The 19,956-nt window shown below is 39.4% G+C and overlaps 2 protein-coding genes across 4 annotated transcripts in view; one reads left to right on the top strand and one right to left on the bottom strand.

The window, feature by feature from the left end:
- The window catches only part of MIA2 (MIA SH3 domain ER export factor 2), a 36,133-nt gene extending 33,164 nt beyond the window's left edge, over nucleotides 1-2,969 (top strand). For all 3 annotated transcript variants that reach the window (XM_040065903.1, XM_040065904.2, XM_040065905.2), the window contains 3 exons: nucleotides 899-975; nucleotides 1,373-1,607; nucleotides 2,407-2,969. In XM_040065903.1, the coding sequence (XP_039921837.1) occupies nucleotides 899-975; nucleotides 1,373-1,607; nucleotides 2,407-2,555 (461 nt within the window). In that variant the 3' untranslated portion in view covers nucleotides 2,556-2,969. The remainder of the gene's footprint in view (nucleotides 1-898; nucleotides 976-1,372; nucleotides 1,608-2,406) is intronic.
- Nucleotides 2,970-6,089: 3,120 nt separating this feature from the next.
- Nucleotides 6,090-19,956, bottom strand: part of FBXO33 (F-box protein 33) — a 16,852-nt gene continuing 2,985 nt past the window's right edge. Inside the window, exons 2-4 of the mRNA XM_040065908.1 lie at nucleotides 15,993-16,103; nucleotides 12,419-13,104; nucleotides 6,090-8,478 (exon numbers count right to left, since the gene is read on the bottom strand). Of these exons, the coding sequence (XP_039921842.1) occupies nucleotides 8,207-8,478; nucleotides 12,419-13,104; nucleotides 15,993-16,103 (1,069 nt within the window). The 3' untranslated portion in view covers nucleotides 6,090-8,206. The remainder of the gene's footprint in view (nucleotides 8,479-12,418; nucleotides 13,105-15,992; nucleotides 16,104-19,956) is intronic.

The raw sequence follows: 19,956 nt of genomic DNA, 5'->3' as shown, positions 1-19,956 counted from the left end.
AAAGGTTGAGAGAGTTTGTGAGGAACTTCATGAGGACCTAAAATGGAAAAGTGTTATGCAACATAAATATCAAGGCATGAATATTTTGTGTGACATAGAAGTTGAAATGTTTTAGATTAAGCAACAATATCATTAGCAAGGCAGGGCCTGCTTGAAGTGACAAGTAATATAGAGTTTTTGAAAAGACCTGTCTGTTTATTAAGAAAAAAGCTTTGTTTGCTTTCAAGGAGTAGAAATACAACAGGCACATAAAAATTCTGTCACTAGTTAGCAATCTTGTTTTGGTTTGTGTTTTTTAGTATAATCATCTCTATTCAAGCTGAAGCGTAAGAAAGCAATATTTTTGAAATCCCAGTTTTGAGGGGTTGGTTGGTTAGTTTGTTTGTTTAAAGAAAGTGTATTTGGTATATTTATAGCCAATCAGATTCTACTCTCTGACAATTCCCTTTAATAATGTTCTCCAGTTGTTAGTGAAAATACTTGTTCCTAGCAAAGTTTAAAAGTAAAAACACTGAAGTTTCTATTTATCTCTTTACTTATAAAATAAATAAGGCAAACGAGAGGAGGAAGATGATGATTATTCTTATTATTTCTGACTACTTGTCCAAAACTGATGTATTTCTGGAAGTCTCCTTGATATTTGTCAGCCAAGGAGGAAATTGGTTTTTGTCATACTTGAATAGGATTGGTGTCAAGCTCTGTGCCAAGGGGATATCATGGCACAGCCATTACCAGCACAGGGCTTACCAAAGAAATAAACTATTAGTCGGAGGGAGGGGGGAAATGGAACTGCTGCTTGCTGTTGGTTTTGTTGCCAGTCTATCCTGATTTCAGAAAAAATACTGAAATCAGTGGAAAGAGATCAGCACCGAATAACTTACATAACTTTTGCGTACAGATGGGCAGACATCTTCAGAACACAGTCCACGAACAGAACCAAGTGGAGATGGGATGAAAGATCATTCTAACCTTAGTGTAAGTAGCTAAAGAGAGGCATGATTTAAAGAAGCTTTAATTTTTTTGCAAAAAACATAGAAACATTTGTCTGTAGTCCATTGGTCTCATTATATTGCACTCTTTGGTGCAAATTATAAAAGTATATGTTTACTTTATCACAACACATTGTCTTGAGAATTACTTCGATGTATTACTAATATAATCCCTGTCAAAAATTAATTATATCCCGAAAGATGAAACTATGGTCAAGCGGATAGTCAGTACACATAGATGGCCTTGCTCAGGATTGCGCTGCAGCTCAGGCAGAGCTGGAACTAACTCTTACTTAGTGTCACACCTACATGAAAGTGGGCGTGATGGGACTGGGGATGTTCCCTTTCCCTCCACTAACTTCCTTGGTTTCCTTGTGTTGCAGAACTCGCTCCCCGATCAGTCGCTGGTACCTGAAAGTGAAGCTGTCGGCTCAGGGTTTGCACCCCCACCTTTCCCTCCAGTCAGACCTCCGCTGATGCCTGTGGATCCTAGAGCACCACCAGTACCTTTCATGAGACAAGGACCTCCTTTTCCTCCCGCTCCTCCTGCTGGCATGTACGGGCCACGGGAATGCTTTCCAGTGCGGGACTTTGGGCCGCCATGCCCTCCGCTGCCAGGTATGTGGCTTTAGCCAGCATTTGTTTCATGGTGATGAAGGTGAGTGCTTTGTGCAGGTAGCGAGTTACAGAGGGGGTAGACATGTACATATTTGCACACCCTGCTGCTTAATTCAGCTAACAGGGAGCATCTTTTCTGATTAAGGTTCATCGTGTTCTGTACTTCCTTCTTCGCAACAGCTCACCTTGATCTTTTTACAAATACTAGCTTTGGCTGGAAAATACACCTACATGTACTGTTCAGCATTTAAAGGACACGTTTTGGGGGGTAGGAAAGCAACTAGGTGGTTACCTTAATCCTTTTCTTCCTGTGAAATTGCATCTTACATAAATCTTAAAAGTTTCATCCTCTGGCTCTGAGGTGTGCTGGTACCCTGCAAAGGGACAGTCCCAAACCATCTCTTTTCCCTTGGAGTTTGCATGACTGGAGCAAGGTGTAAGTATCAGACTGCAGGACTTTTCTGCCTCTCGCTGTTCTCTGAGTATGTGTGAAGAATTAAGCCATTTATCTGCCAAAGTATCTGTAAGGTGTGGCACGTAAGGGTTGCTGTGGCAGACTGAAGGGGATGTTGGCAGCAGCAGCCCAGGAGCTGGCAGTGGCTGAATGCTGCTTTGAGACTGTTGAAGCTAACTGCTGAGGAAAGTGATAGTTTTGCCCTCCTCTTTCTTGGCATTTCTATCTCTTTGGATCCTGACATGTGATTTCTAGTTAGATAGGCCTAGCTGAGCAGTAAGAGAAGCGGTGTACATGTTTACTGTTTTGATTGATATTAACCAGATTACTCTGATTCTCTCACAGTAAGAAATCCATTTCCAATGAGACCTTATCCTCACTATCCATCTCAACGACCTGGATTTTTGCCTCCACCCCCTCCTCCTGAAAACAGAGTTGAACCATCTCAGTCAAATCCATCAGCTGTAGAAGCAGAACCACAGCAGGAGACCTGACAGTCATTTGGGGAAGGTCCTGAACCAGTTTTGTGCTCTCCTACTGGCATTTTTCCTTATGTTAAGTAACCATTGTTACTTAGGTCTATACAAACGACTTTGCTCAAATTGAAGCTTAATAGGGAAAATTCTCAGGATAGTATTTTGTAAATAAAGAATTAAATACCTATGATTATTGTGAATAAGTGATTTCCACTGTACAATAGTCATTTTAAATTAAGTATTTCTAACTTGTAGTCTCTTCGGAGGTGTATAAAATTAAATCATGTGAACCTTATTGTAAAAGTCCAGCTGCTTTGTGCTGGTTGAGCTGTACAGAGAGTCTCTCTGCATGCCAAAAGTGATGCTTGCTGCTTTATGAATAGGATGTGAAAACAAATGGAAACAGTTAATAAAAATCTACGGAAAACGAAAGCAATGTCACTGGTAACATGGTATAATAGAGAGGTGGAGATGAATAACCATGATTCTCCACCTGAGTCCCCTCTGTTAATGGCCTCATAGGTAATCTTTCAGCTCTCAAGCTCTACAATGTGGCAATTGTACCATGACACTGAGGGGGAAGAGGCAGCAGAAAAGCTGAGCAACTCTCCCCTCGCTCTTCAAAAGCTGGAGTGGAGTAGTGGTTATTGAAGATGTGTTCAGGGAGTTTTGATGACCTGGAAGGAGTCATAGCTAGGAGTGGCTCCAGCACAGCCCTGCCCTTGCCTTTGAAGATGTATAGGTGGGGTGTGTTTTTACTGTCTCAACATGAATTCGGTTTATTAGGCTTCAGATTTTAACGCCAGCATTAGGAAAATGCTAGGCAGGACAAAAGCAGAATTAAAAAGTACAAGAAGGAAGTGGTAAACTGCAGCATCAATAAGCTTGTGTCTTTAAAAGGAGTTGGTGTGGTACCTCGTTCACGTCTTCAGGTTCCTGTGTGCTGCTTCCCTGGCAGGAGTGACTGGCCCAGCAGGCACAGTGCACCCACCTGCAGCCAGGGCAGGGTTGGCCAGTGCTAGGCTGAATCTGGACAGAGCCAAGCTCTGCTTTTAGGTGACTGTACAATCTAAAGTCTTGTGCTAGGAGCTCCTGCCCGTTTGGACAATTTAGCTTCAACTTGAAAACCATGTAAGCACTCAGTATGGTCATTTGGTAAAGGACACTCTAAGATAAAGAAGCAAACTGGTTTTAGCAAGCCCCAGCTCAGCAGCAGTTCAACCACCCGGCTCCATTCTCTGCATGCACGCACACATAACACACAGTTTCAGGCTTTAATGTAAATGCAGCCACCACACCCCATAATTAGAAGTTACCAAAAATACCTCAGCCCACTTTTTTTATAATTGCTTAGGCTGTGTCTGCCAAGGGAGCATTTTCTCTTGTAGCTCAGTACTCCTGCTCCTACCATTCCCACAATGGCTTCCTTCAGCTGTAGAATTCTTCCATGGCTCACTCCCACAATTTCTTTATCCTTTCTGCTTCTAGTTTTGCCCTCAAAGCATTTAGATAAGCCTTTGAACTCCAGCAATTTAATGCCAGATTCTGACAACAGACATTTTAAAGCATCAGCCATGTTAATTAACCATGTAGTTTCACGTGGCTGTTGCATCAGTTTTAGCCAATTAGTTGATGGCTATGAGTTTGCCTGAGAGACTTCACAAGGATTCTCGAAGGGATTACTGGATTTTACCCTTACCCTTGTCAACAGCCCTAGGAACAGCCAGAACTGCCAAATACAGCCTTGCCTCTGCACAGAGAACCATGGTATAGCACAGAAATTCTGAGATGGTAACACATAAACCTTTTTTGTTCCTTGCCCAACTCACCTGGGAGGCTGCAAAAACTATTTATGAATTTATCTGTTTTCTGAGCAAACACGGTATTTCCTTCATGTGGGTTAAATATTTGTTCTAAGTTAAGTCCGGAAAAATTCTTTCTCCACCAAAATAATCTATGCCAAAAGCTACAGGCAAAAGAAAAGATAGCTGGACTAAAACAGTGCAGGAAAAGCATGGATTGGATCATCCTGCAGAGAGAATAGCATCATTTGAGACTTTTTTCCCCCTTCCCCGTTAGCAGTCCAAAATTTTATTTGCAAATTTGGAAACCAGCTCAAGTTTATGCAATGAGCAGCGGGTAGACGGTAACCTGTCAACAGTAGAAACGTCACACAAAAGTGTATATGGGGAAGTCACTGTTCAGCCCACCTGCAAAAGAATAAGCAACCTAGTTTTGAGAGATGAAGGCTTGTGTTCCAAGCTCCTGCAGCTGAACCTAGAGTGCAAAAGACTAACTTGACATTGCCATCTCTTCAGGAAATACAAAGATACAACTAAAGTAAAATTCCTTTTGGGATTATGAAAATTCAAAGTAAATTTCACAATAGTTTGTAATGCACTCCAAATGCAAGAGAATATTAAGATCATCTTAATTTCCTAACAATTAGAGATCACTTCAGCTTGAATCCCTTCATCCTGGTATCACTAATGAAGATTTCTGCTGAAAATACAGGCAGACAACCAACCCCACTTTTATCTATTCCTAAGACAGGAGAAGAATCAGGGGTGCATTTCTCCAGCACTATTTAAGATAGGCTTTCACCACACACTCCTGCTTTACTGGACTCCCTGTAATTTCTAAGATAGAAAGATTCTAACCATCTGTTTTAAGTACACTGACTTCTTCCCTGAACACGAGCCACACCCAGTGTGTAGACTTCAGGCTGTATGAAAAAGATCAGACCTGGAGCATTCTAACAATGGACAGCCATTGCTAAGAGCCAGCTCTGGCTGCAACCGCAGCAAGTGAAAGGGGTGCACATCTCTAATGGAGTCAAATGGGCTGCTTCTCCTGCTCCTCATCTTATCTTTCAAGATTAAGTTAATGAAAATACTTAATTAAAAACAGAAAATAGGTTAGACCAAACAGATTTAAAACACGTTAATACAACAGTAAGGCAAACAGGTTACTTCCCAACTGTTTAGTAAGGCAGTTACCCATAAAATGCAGTAGCTTGTGGAAAAATTACCATTCTGCAACTGTTTAAACGAGAGGACACAGAATTTGCTGTTTCTGGCTTTTTCTGTGACTTCCTGAAGTCTTGAACCCTTTACAACCAAACTTCAGGTTCAGATGCTGCTGAGCAATCACCATCAGATTTATCTGCCCTGAAAGGCACCGAGACAAATCCCAGTATTTCACTTTACTGGAACGTGAAAAGCTGTAACTGTATTTACCTTATTACCCACAGCGTCTCTTCATGATGTTGGTAAATGATCTTGCTTACCAAATCTGGAAGATCTATGAACCTGCAATTTTCTCACTTGGCAGCACCTTGGGCTATCGTAACGTGGAAGTTCAGAAGCTTGAATAAAGTCCGTGCTTGGCACGCACACACTGACAAGCCACTCTGCCAAGCCTCACAGCACAGTCAGCCATTGCAGGGCACCCAGCTCTCCAACAGCTGACCAGACATCTGCAGCTTTCATTCAGAAGGCACAGCTGTGTACTCTGGGGACGGATAAAACGTCAAACTGAAGCGTTGTGGGTATTCATAATCTATTTAATAGTGGGACACCAAAGAAGTACTACACATTTTTCTTGAGCACATTAGATTTTGATTTAAGCGATTGCAGTTGATGCAGTAATTTCTCAAAAGTAGTCTTCTATAATTCTACAATCCACAGTTTACTGTATCAGTCTAATAGGTCATATAATGATATATTGTTTGTGCTAACTGGTCTGATCTTTAGCAAAGCATCCTTCCCATTCCTCCACCACCCCAAAAAATGTTGACAAAATTCAGCCAAATTAAAAAAAATTGTGACTTATTTTAGATTTTCCTGCTAACCTAAACACAATGGGAGCTACTAGTTATACACACCTTATGAACGATGTTGCAGTTTAATTCTAAAGATTTCATGCTAATAACAATAAAGCATTTTATACAGCGATCAATTTTTAATGCTTTATTCGTTGATTAAAAGAATATAACATTTAACATAAACCATACAACATCAGTCATCAAGTCAAACATTCAGCTGGTTTCCTTACATTTTCTGTCAGGAGGTTTTTTTTAATCTGATCACATTTGTAAGATAAAATCTCACCACATCTGGCATATACACACACTGTGCCAGTGGATTCACTCTACTGATGTACATATAAAATCCGCATGGTATGTGCTCACTGGAGACAAAACAGCGCACACCTGTCAAAAGGTCATTTTAATATAAGATGGTAAAACCATTTGTAAAACACATATAAACTTTTTCCATAAATAGAATCATATCTGGACATCTGTTGCATAAATTGTGTTTTCCAAAGCTTACAATATAGCAGCCAGGTCTCAGCACTGCTGGGCACCCACGTTGGCCACTTACTTTATTATTGCAGACTGTCCTTTAAACATTAAATGCACAACATTCGTACCACTTAAAACTGGGGTCAGGTGGAAGTCTCACAGAGACCACGTCTGTACCGCGGTTGCCCTGAAACAGTTACACCGGCTTCTAAAGCCTCTCAGATATAACAAGATTTTAAAACATACTTCATGGAATGTTCTTCATGCATCATAGCAGCTCATACCTGTGATAGAACAAGCTTTGTATTTGTTTCCTTTCCTTCCTTTACATTCACTATTCACAGTGAAACAGGTGCATGTTTGTTAAGAGTTCTGAGGTTGCTGACTGAGCCACAGCACAGCTGTGTACCACAGGTCGAAATTCGACCTTATATATTACAATCTAGCAGTATCTGGCTGGCCAAAAGTTGGCCTACCCCTGCCAGCATGTGGGCACTTCTTCGTTTTTAATCTATTCTTTGGCAGCTGACACAGGCGCTGACAGAGAAAATCCAGTGACTTGGTTGTTAGGGATTTCACGACTAATGTTTTTTGCAGGTGTAGACCTTTGTATTGAAATCTTCACTGTTATGCGTTTACCTCACCGGAGTGCACATTTCTTGCTTTCTCCTTTTAAACTTTGGCCCAAAGCTAACTTTTAAGGAAGATGACAGAACATGAGAACGAACAAGGAGGAGCTTGCAAAGAATCCGAGAGACTACAGCTTTATGGAGTGAATCTGTAAGTGCAGGAACCTGAACGCTAGTGTTTCGCACCGCCGCTTAGCAGCTAAGGAAAGCCGAGAATGGAGTTAAGCCATGCTGCAGAATCCGCACGTGAAATCGAGCAAGGTAAGAGTCTTACAGTGAACAGCCCTGGACGGACTTCTCGTCCCTTAAGCCTCTTAAGTAGCATGCTACTGGATTAAGCATACAATGACAGCATAGAAAGCCACTGGGCTATGGATATGGGTATTAAAAACAGTTGGCTCCCGAGCACAGGACTCCAATATAATAGCAAAATAATTCAAAATGCAGTTACTCAATTAAAGTAAAGTTAGCCGGCAACCTCAGACAGCCTTTGGCTGTATCTTTGCAAGGTTTGGTAGACAAGTCCATTAACCGTGAAAACCCTAAACACTGCCACTTTCAGCTTCTAAACCAATACCCGACTACGTTCTTTGATCAAGAAGTAGAATACACATATATAATTCTATATAGCTAATACTGATTAAACACAGCACAAAAGGGGTTAATTCACACTACCAAAAAAACATAATAGGACCCTACTTGCATATGTAACCACAGGAATTGTAAATAAGGGGCTAAATGCCTTCACTGAAGCTTTGCATCTCTCTGTAAAAGTGACGGGTTGGCTCAGTGAAGACACTGAGCAGCTCTATGTCCATGACGGCGTGCCAAGGGCGACCCAATCCAAGAGATACTTGCTCAATGAAATTGTGTACTGGATCCACATCCTGATCAGCCAGTTCTCCTTGGTCGAATTCAATGCTTTCTTCTGTGACTTCCAGCACTTTCAGGTCAGAGCCACGAAGACGAGCAATTGCTATGAGATTATGAGCCCAGACTGTGTAACCTATGGGGAAAGAAAAACAAAGTCGCTCTGTCATTTTCCTACAAGGCAAAATTTTCTTACTCTAGTACTTAACATCAGACCATCCCAAAACCTCTCCCACCCTGTTCCGTCATGTTCCATCTGGCAAAATTCCCCTAGGACATGGTGGGGGCTTTCTCGTTTCAAGTAGTGAAACCCCCATTTTACACTCTGAATAATAAAGTATAAAAATATTTCAGATGGTTTCATCAAGCTTTTCTAGATCTTTTTCTCCTACTTGCAGAGCAGTGGACTACTGTAAGTTATATATAAAATTTCAAACCTCCTGTGATGTACTCTGTAGTAAAATTAGAATGAAAAAGTGAGTTATCAATTAACTGAATGCATACGACTGCTTTAAAACCGCTTATGCTAGCAAAGAGAGATTTGCTTTCATTGCTTTAGAAAGTACACATAAAAAAAAGCCACCACCAAGCAAACAAAAAGTCAGCATGCACACACATATATATAAAACAAACTACATGTATCTTGTAATTCTGTCTGAGATAAAATAGAATTACAAAGCTTCCCTCTCTTCATACTATATATTAGCATTCCTCTTTAAAAACTCCTACTCCCCAGTTACCTGTAAGCTTTCTGTGCACTTGCTAAGAGAAATGCAAAGCCCATCCTACTCAGATGCAAACCACAGATGGTCTGGGAACTTCCCTTTTGGGGAGCTCTGCCAAATCAACCCTTCCACTGCAAAAGGCAAGACTCATTTCTGCCTTTATCATCATTCTCGCAGGTGCTAAGCCTCTTGGTGGGATGCCCAAGTAGATTCCAAGCAAAGCTGCAGTCTGCACAATATTTGAGCTGAGAAAGCTGAACTGCTGAGAAGTAAAAGCTAACTGTGGTCTGGAACTCCAACATTGTAGTTAACATGCTCTACATCATAATGTATCAAAATAAATTTGATAGAGAATGAAGAAAAGGTGTCAAAGTAATAAAGAAAAGGAATTTCTGTTCTGTTTTCTTTTACATTTTTTTATAGTGTCTCTGGAAATATGTTGGTTAGGGTACATTTTCAACAAAGAAGCCTGCACACATCTGTAAGGCTCATTTCTGGTATATTAACCATTAGGAATGCATGAATTCCCACAATCTTCATCTGCTGGATACATCACCTCCAACACAACTGTCCACAGAAGACAATGATGTCTTAATTCAGGCAGCTTAATTCAATGTCCCTTCCCTAATAGGGACATTGAACTCAGTGGAAAATTCCTTCCTGTATGATGACACACTGCTGCGAGGACATGAAGGAGCTCACACCACCTTCCAGTTACCTTGACTGTAAAGGAATTCACCAAAGAAATCGCTGAGAGCAAGTGTAAGAACAAAGGAAGAAAGAAAAAAAAAAAAAAAAAAAAAGCCCTTCACACAAAACCCCTTTACCATCATGTGGTCAGGTATCTAGCTTTTCCTGTAACTTTTTATTGTGAGATCTTCTATGCACTAGAACAACTATCTTATTCCCAACTTAGTCTCATTCGAAATTATCTCTCCTTTCAAAAGCTCTGCCTGAAATTTCTCTGTGAGCTCCCAGCTGCCAAAAAGTCTCTGTCCAGCTAAGTATTCAGAGGTAAAAAAATGATCACTACTGGTATCACTGAACAAAAAATTTACCATGAGCGCACTGTAATTTGTTCTTCCTTGCTAGCAAAAATGTCAACTTTAGTTTTGTTCGTGGACAGAATAAAACTTCACCAGTATGTTTATAACACAAAGTCATAAAAATCCATGTGGAAGTATCCTTTCCTTAAGGAGGAAGAAAAAATAAAAAAGGCCTTTGTTCTCACAGATGGACGATGCTTTTTATTCACCGTGCCAGATCATATCACCACAAGTGTCCTACTGTCTCCATCCCATCCCAAATGGCCACACACTCTTTCTTCATTCTGCAAGAATGCATTTAACATCTGCCATCCTCTGACTCCTGGACATGCTACCTTGGTGGAAAGACAATGACTTCCCACAAGACTCTGGAGGCAGCCCATATAAAGTGTCCATAGTATATGTTTTCCCCTTCCTCTTTCAGTCAGTGACAAGTGGCAGCTAAAACTAGATGTAAATCAAAGCTTTTTCAAAAGCAAACTAATACCAGAAGAGGAAACATACACATAAACACACACAAAAGCCTGAGAAGCAGTGGAAACTGAAGAATAACCACTTTGGGAGACAGAAGAAGAAACCTGAGCACTTCAAGTGAATTATGGCACCTTGAACAAAACCACCTTCTTTTCCTGAACTAAACTTCACAGTATAACATGACAAGTGGAGCCCAAAAACATTATATGGAAAACCTCAGGGAATCCAAGCATGAGGCTAAGATGCTGTACTGAGTCATCCCAACATTCTGCATATTTCTTCCTAATCGTGTTCCAACTACAGTTACTACTCTCCAAGAATGACACTTGCGGTGTAGTACTAGAGAAGTGATGTCCACAGCTTAGAAAAGATCAGGAGGCATTTAAAAGCAGCTTAGCCAGCTTCTGCTGCAAGGAGGGGGAAAAGAAGGGTGAAAAATGTGAATCCCGATGTAACAGCAAGGTGATATTTGGCCATTTTCTCACACAGGCAGACACAGCATCTCTCCAAAGAAGCAACAATCATTTGCTAGACAGAAGCATAAAGGACGTTTGCTTTCCCAGTGCTCTGCACAGGCAAATACTTTGTACTGAATAGACATACTGATATTAAATGATACTTACACTGGCTTATGTTCAGATGTTTCATTAGCTTTTAAACTTAGATAATATATTAGAGGACCTTTCTGTAGCAGGAGGACAATTTAAGGTAACACAATTTTTTTTTAAAAAGGTCCTCCAACATGTATCCAAATTTTAGAAGAAACTGCTAAAATCCACACCTAGACTGGTACAGTCATGTACCAGTACGTAAAACCTGTCTCGCCTAGAAACTATTAAGTAGAGACAGATGAATTGATCATGCCTCTCCTGCCCCCAGCAATGATTTTTTCAGTAAAAGACCATGGCGGGGGGCGGAAAGAGCAAATACAGCAGGACCTTCTGACTTCAACTGATGGAAATCTGAATGTCCACCTCCTGCTGCTGAAAGTCTCCTGTTTGTACTAAACTGGAGATTTACTCCCCCAAGCAGTCTGAGGAAACACATTTATTCTTGTGCAACACAATACAGTCACTGCTTAACTCTTTCATGCATCAGCAAACTTGGTCTTGGTAAGCTGATTCCAGCACAAATAAAAAAAACATTATTCTGCATTATTTCAGTTTGAGGTGCCTTAAAATTTGCCAGACTGCTGTAACTTCTACCACCAAGTGCTCAATTGTTGACAGAGCTGAATAAGTTCTAGAAGTTATTTGCTACTATATGGCAAATAAACTGGTGGTATAAACCTAGCTCTGGTATTACTGGTGAAACCAACATACTCAGTGAGGCAACCCACTTCAAATATTTTTCAGCCTTCATCTGCTGGTAGTCTTAACCAAATTGGTAACAAATTTCTTCTTTTCAGCTTTGGAGCACTTAATTTGTGTTATTTATGAACAGGAAGCAAAATGATCTAATCTTGCCAGCATGTGAGCTCACAGAAAAACAGCAAATGTTTTCAGTTCACATACACATAACTAGCCACTTAATGGAACTTGGACAGCGCAGAGCACTTGTAGGAGAAGTCTCCTGGAATGCTCACTTCTCAAGTTATCCTCATTTCTGTGAGGAGTTTAAATAAGATCCTACGTGACTTCTCAATAGCAGTTAGTAAGATACTAGCATGTTTAAAACTCATATACAATAAACACCTTCAACAACAGCACGTATAGCAATGGTGCAGCAGCCTTTTGAACAACATGCCACTAAAACACACTGTGATTAGAAAGGCTGAAGGCTTGTAAGCATTTAGAAGTCACATACTATGCCCGTGCAATGTGTCACCTACCATGAACAGCTAGGAGAGACAGTCTTGTGCACCGCCAGGCTAATAAGACAAGTGGATCTTCATTCCGGTTGTCACTGAGATCTGGGAAGGCAGACATATCTATCACATCATTCATTAGTATAAAATGAGTGAGGAACTTGTCATACTGCCTGGATATGAGGTCAACAACAGCCCCTGAAACACAAGTGACATAGCTGTCAAAGTGAATCCTCTCTAGCGGGATACTGGGCTTAAGAATCCTTAACATATCATCACTCTTGACATCAAAAGCCATTATATAGACCCGAAGATTAGTGCTGTTGCGAGTCAGCGCCTGCCAATTCTCATCTTTTGGCATATTGTCCAATGACTTGTGCATTATGGAAACACTGTGGACCAGGAGAGACAGTCGATGCAAAGGCACATGGTTGCTGTCAGCCAGGACTCTTGCCATTTCAGCTGTAAAATCACAGAAATCCAAAGCGAGCGAACGCAGATTCACAAAGCGCTCCAATTCAACCGCAGTGATAAGAGTGGTATTACCAGGGATGTGGTTGTCCAATAAGCTCAGATGTTCCATGGTGTTGGCTATGGGGTTTGATAAGGAGGACAATGATGTGGGAGTTACTATTTGCAGCATTAACCCACAAGACAGCCATTTCAATTGCCTGCTATTGCCTAATATCTCTTCAAAGAGCTGTTGGATTCTGTAAGTAAACAAAACAGACAATGATCCTATTAAACATGGGTTCGTCTTACCAAATGCATACCATTCAATTTTTTTATTCGAGAATTATTCTTCTTTCATTTATAGCCTTATTCTGCAGGAAGATGTTGTTGTTATAGTTCTTGTGAACTGCAACCTGACTGCAGACCTCCCAGAGCATTTTAACATCCACTGCACTTAAAAGGTTAAAATTGTAAACTAAATGACATATGTACTTTGTCTGTCAAAAACGGTGGCACACTAGGAACCTTCACTTCATGTATTTTCCAGCATGTATTTAACACCCTCCTACGTACATTTTAAGGTTATGCAAATAAGAAAACCTGCAATGCTTTTCAAATGCAGCTCTTCTTTTTAAAAACAGCTTTTTGTATATCCTAACTTCCCCAGAACTGAAAATTTAGTATGGAAAAAGAGTAATTTTCAATGAAATGTGGCAGAAACTTAATTCTGAGAGTAGGTAGAATGATGTGAAATCACCTGCTTGATCTGCTCATTAAAAGATAAAAATCAAACATACAAGAAGAATCTTTAAATAATTCCAAACATACAACTAACCGGATTTTCAAGTGCTAACAGGTTCATGTTTTACCAAAACAACTTGGACCCAGTAACATTTCAATCTCAAATTATTAGTGCCAGATTATTATGAACTTGTTCTGAGGCACCCACCTCTCCTACTCCCTTTTTAGTGAAATGTTCTTTATGTTATTTTGTTCAAGAAGGCAATAGAATTATTTTAAATTTTCGATATTAAATTCAAATAGCACAGTCACACTCTAAAGACCTTCTCCATTTAAGTACTTTTCCAGTCTTCATTCCAAAGCTGTAAAGGCTCAAAAGAGTCCTCCTGCTGAAATGACAAGTGTTCTTTCAGTGTGTTAGACAGATGTGTTGGTAAGTAATTGATCTCAAGCCCTGGTCCAGCATTACAGAAAAGCAGTTGAGCCAGGCTATGACAGTCCCATAAAATATCAAGAAGTAAGATCCAGGAAAAAAATAGCAGAAATTTTTTTCTCCAAATCAGGTAATGATTTTGCATAGAACACTTCTTTTATTGCTATGAGGATCTGTATACTTTATATAACTAAGCAAGAAAATATTACAGAATTTTTATTCTCATCCACATAAATTTAATAGAGATAATGTCCAGGCAAAATTAAAGGTTTAAGCCAGTAACCAGACTGACAGCAGAGAACCACTAGCACCTTAAGGTGACAGAACAAAAAAGCACATAGGGATATTTATCAAATATCTCTCTAGTTTCCAAAACTTTTTAACTCAGCTCTGAGCAGAGGTGGCTTTATGTATTTTGCAACTTTCAAGAGATTTCACTCCTAAAAATTCATCGAGGTTCCTCCCTTAGCAGAGTGTTTAGCAAGCATAACACCCAATAATAAAACACTTGGCAGTGTGATTACCCCCTCCTCTTGCTTGCTCTGAATCTGTCACCTCCTACCTTTGATGCCACATAACCCTCCTGCTGTAATGAAGTTAAAAGATCAGCCCTCATTCATCCTCTCTCTTGGTAAATCCTCATCCATGCCCTCCTTGCCCATGTGTGCTTCCTTCCTTCTCCTATGAAGGTACAAGGTTTGCAAGGCCTGACTTCACCTAAGAGGAAAAGCTGGGGTGGTTATTGTATTTATTTTACACCTCAGTTCCCACGGTTTTGCCTAGGATAGTCATCAGGTAAAAAGACTTCAATATTTCCAGATTTCTCCGAACATGTTATTTTAAATTGAGGACTCGCAGCTGTGACATAAATGAAACACTTTTAAACAATAGGTAAGATCCACAGACAGTGTAATTTTTTATTTTATTCCTAAATTCACTTAGAGTTAAGATGAACCTTATTTGATCCTGGCAATGTTTGTTTCATAATTACTCTTGCCAATGCTTAAATTGAAGGCAGACTATCTCACAACCACCTAAGAAAAAGATTCTACCACAGCAATCTCAAATTTCTTCCAAAGACTCTTCCCTCCCCCCCATACACATCCACGAAAAGGTGCTGTAATGCTTGCAGCAATGGCAGGATTTATTTTGTAATAGCCCAGGTAATCAATCTTAATAGCTTTTAATATTTTACAGAACTACTGAAGAAAAGGCAATCTGGAGGTGTTCAGGAGAATACTACCATCTATATGCCTCATTACACTAAAAATCTGTTTACATTGTGGTTCTCATACACCTTAAACATCTGAGCTTAGAAGAACACTGTTTTAGTATCTGCAAAATTTAATAAAAAGAAGTATGACACAGAACTCTGCAGCTCTAGGGTAGCTTTTCTCCCCAGTGGGAACTGCAGTAAGAAACTTTTTAAAAGAGAGCAAATGATTTAATGCAATCTTCACACCAACATTTTAGTGCAAGCACCAAAGTGTTTATCCCAGTATTTAGATTTGTCCTGCTAGTCTAATGACCTGTAGGTCCTAAGAAAACTTTCTCCAGTTCTTAGCCTTTCAAGCAAATTATGTTTTCAACTCTCGTGAAATACAACAGATTACTTCCTTTTCTATTTTTTTTTTTCATGTACAGCAATAGTAAGAGGTGCCGGTAACAGTCCCTCATCCCTCCTCCCCTTTTGTGGCATTAATATAATATTGTTTCTAGAACACAATGAAAAGAGGAAAAGAAAGATTCTCACCCTGCTGAGAACAGAGGAAAAAACCCCAACAAAACATATCAGCCATAAAACCAAACTACTTAATGTAAACAGCAGGAGCAATAATTTAGATTTTTATCCTGTTAAAAAACTTAAAAGCTTTTCAGTCACGTACTTCAGGAATTTCTGTGTTCAGTTATCTATTTTCATTATTATTATTATTATTATTCTGTATTTGATAATTTACAAATATAACTTACTGCTTAATCTTCTTGCCATCAGGGTCAACCTTTCCAAGGTAGGTATTTGATATAGTTCCATGTTGCTGCAAAATGCTTATATCCCCAAAGAGACTTAACTTCTGGAGGTTCCTAGGAAACAACAAAATAAAAAGGAATCTGTACACAAAACTAAAATAGTGTAGGAAATCATTCTGGGTAAGACAAATGCAGGCAATAAACCCCATTATTACAACGAACATATAGCCTGTGATGGAACACTTGCTACATCTGGAACTAGAGAAAATGAGACTGAAGTATAAACGGGAAGAGGACTACACAATCTGCTGAAACCAGCTGTAAGAGCAAATACTGCTTTTCAGTCAGCACAGGAGTATTTTCAGCAGGCCCATAGGACCATAAAGAAAACTTATAATTGGTTTCATGCAATTTTTAATCCTTGAAACATGTGTGTTAAGTGTCACAGATGAAAACATCAAATACCTATTCCTTTTAACATTTAACACTGCATTTAATGCCCAAGTAGACACAACCACAAACAGCGCTTCCTGAGCACTTACATCAACTGGGTTACAAACGGGAACCCAAACCTGCCTCAGTCAAGGCATCACAAACCTCAGACAGGAAAAGCAAAAGCTCCCCACACCCTAATCAGTGTCTAACTTCTGTTATATCAGAGGAGGGGAAGCTTTTCTAATATTCCCCATCAGTAAGGGATAGTGGTCCACCATGACATATGATTGTAACTTTTAGAAGGGCTACCTAAAAAGAAGTGAAAGGAGAACCTCTGAGGTGATGCTGAACCTGACACAGTGGACTCGACAGTCAGCCTTCCTTTCCCTAGCTCAGTTTCCTGACTTGCATCTTTTCTATTCCTAAAACAGGTCAAGAAAGAGATATACAAACGACTGCAGTTTTGAAGTAGCTGTGCAGCATTTGCTATTAAGATTATTATTTTTGTAGCTGACTAAGTTTTGGGTCAACATTTCTTTTATTTATATATGCTGTAAATTAGATTTAGTCCTAACGTGCAAGGGCTAGTTTGCAATTGATAATTAACAAGGCAGAAACTCCAGTTTCACCACAAATAGACACATAAATTAATCCTAAACAGTAGATGCCAATTAACCTGTAGCTCACAATTACATGAGTTACCATAAATCCTTATTTCTTCTGGCTCACAAAGCATATGCTAGTATTTCAAATCAGCCTTGAGGAAAATGCAATATGATTACCATGCTCAAAGCATAGGAAAGCTCTGGTACAGATCACTACCTCCACAGCACAACCTGATATTCTACCAAGAGGAGAGGGGAAGAAAAAAAGGATTAAGTAGCCAAGTTTTACACTTTTTAGTAGGTATGAGCTGCAGTCTATAATTGTTATCTACCATAAATCATAATTTACCTGAAGTTCCTGTATTCAAACACAGCACACTGATTGCCTGAAATCTATCCACTGTTGCACCTGCTACTTTTTTTTCTATAGGAGAACAACAGTTTAATTGCAAGATCCACATGCTTCATATAAAGTCTGACAAATACTGGAGTCAAATATCTAGAATTTACAACTGTGTCTGAAATTCTAACCATTTAATATTTCATATTTTAAGTACAGGCCTACTGTACTGATGATACACTAAAATAAACTGAGCCTTAAAATATGATCAATATTCTACAAATCTCACTAAGACATTGACTGATCATAATGAAAAATAAGTTTGGCAGGGAAACCTAAAACACTGGCACACCTAACTGAGAGTATTTTGGGCTATTTTTTCCTCAAAAGCTGTAAGATATAGTCTGGTATGACAGGGAAGTAGAAGAAACCTCCACCTGGTGTGAAAAGCAGTGTTCACAGCCAATGCTATAAATAAGCCTCTTTTGTCTTGGTGACTTATTTGTGAGAGTCAAGAGCCAAAACGCAGTCTTCAGAACAGCTCTGAATCACCTGCATATTCACATCAAACACAGGTCTTGGTTTGTGCCACTCACACAGCCAGCCAGCGCTACAGTAGGATGCAGGCAGGCATTAGGAGGACCACCAAAGTACAGGACACATGGAACACTAATTACTAGCACCCCACACATTTTTACTGCATCTTTTTGACTGCCATTTCATGCAGTACAGAGACAAATGGAAAAGTTTGCTGCCTGAAAACATAACCAATTACAATATCAATTTATTTTTTCATTCACAGCAGTTATTAAAATCAACAAATCTGATCACAGTTCGACACAATGTTAGATTTTGCTACTACTTGCAGTGTTACACAACTCCATGACATTCAGCTCACTGCTCATCTTTATTTCAGAGAGTCAGTACAGTGATTTAAATAAAATTATTTTAAAATTACTTCTCTTTTGCTTAAAGTCATAATGGCATCTTAATCCTGTGTAGCATCCATACACAGAGCTGGGGAAAAACTTATGTTTTGGGAGGATTTCTAAAACATTTCTTTTCCACTAGCTCAAAAAGCGCACTAGAAATAATAAGCTTCTTACTAGGTTCCATCTTCAGTTTTGGTTGGTCTTTTTTAATACCCAATTTTAAAAAGCACAAAGTGTCCTTGTTAACATTCAAGGCGAACAAAGCGGTAAGGCACATATTGTATTACTATACTAGTTTCAGCTGCCTGTTCAGACCCAAAAGGGTCAGTAGGAAACATTAAAAACAGATGCAGTCCACTGTTTTTGAGCGATTCACTAATTTTTGGTAACTCCAAGAGATATCATACTTCAGCAAGATACCACGGTTTTATAGTAATCTGCATTTTTGTTTCCATAGCAAAGATCAAACAAGTCACACAATTTAACATGCTGCAGAGGAAAAGAGGGGGGTTGTGTGTGTGTGTCACTACTTTCCCATCCTCCTTTGGCAGAAAGGAAGGCAGAGCAGAGGAGACTATACTTTGGCATCATAGAGTTACATAAAAGCACAGGATTTTCCTGCTGAATGACCACCAGGTGCTTATTAGCTGTTGTATGCACGTAAGTACAAAGAGAAAGTTTGCCACACTCCCACCCTGCCGGTGCAGATCATGAAGATTCAAGAAACACCATGCCCACCCACACCTTTTTTCTCAGTAGTAAGGAGAACATCAGCTTTTCAACAGTCATAACCTTTGTTATTTTGCTGTCATAAACATAAAAGCTTGTGGAAAACCTACAGATCACTATAAATGCTACTTTAGTACCTTTTAATTAAACAAATTATAGATTTTTAGAGCTCATCAAGGTCCCAACACTATTAGTCCCAATATTTTGGGAGTAATATGCTGCCACCCACAAAGCAATTTGAGATCTGCTTCAAACAGGAGACGGACCTCGAACATACCTTTTCGGATGGTAACTGGCTGGCAGCAGGAGTATTTGTCAAAAAAATTTTCAGTTGTTTTTAAAACAAGTTGCAGACAAGTTGCTATTTCCTTAATTCCATCAGAACTAGCAAAGGTCAGTCCAAAATACTTTTCTAGAGACTTAACACACGGATTCGCTTAGAAACTAGCAATTTTATGTTGTACAGAAAATGCTCTTAGTAGCAAAATCATTCTCGTCTAGCCAAGAGAGCATTTAGAAATTTCATTACTTTTCTTAGGTCCTGTGGTATTGTAAATCCTCAAGGAAATCTGTAGCATTTCAAGTACATGATTTTTCTTGCAAGGAGGAAGGTTGCTACTTCATTGCTTAATAATAAATTTAACACCCCAAAACAACATTACACAGTTAAGAAACAGCATCACAAAGCAGATTTCTTCCTTTTCAGCTCTGAAGTGTAAGATGGAATGTTTTTTGAACTTATCTGCCAAAAAGCTATCATAAGGGCTGGCAGGAGTTATGAAAGACTGTCCTGTTCTAAACTTAATTCCAAAAGGAATGCATTTACAGTGATTCACCCGCTGGAGAAGTTAAAAATTTCCATTTCAATTATCTTGGAAATTACAATAGCTATCTTGTGTACAGTGAAATACAGTGAAAACAAGAAA

The sequence above is a fragment of the Hirundo rustica genome, chromosome 6, assembly GCF_015227805.2.
Source record: "Hirundo rustica isolate bHirRus1 chromosome 6, bHirRus1.pri.v3, whole genome shotgun sequence".
Taxonomy (NCBI): domain Eukaryota; kingdom Metazoa; phylum Chordata; class Aves; order Passeriformes; family Hirundinidae; genus Hirundo; species Hirundo rustica.
The sequence above is the reverse complement of the archived record's forward strand: the minus strand, read 5'-3'. Positions and strand labels throughout refer to the sequence as shown.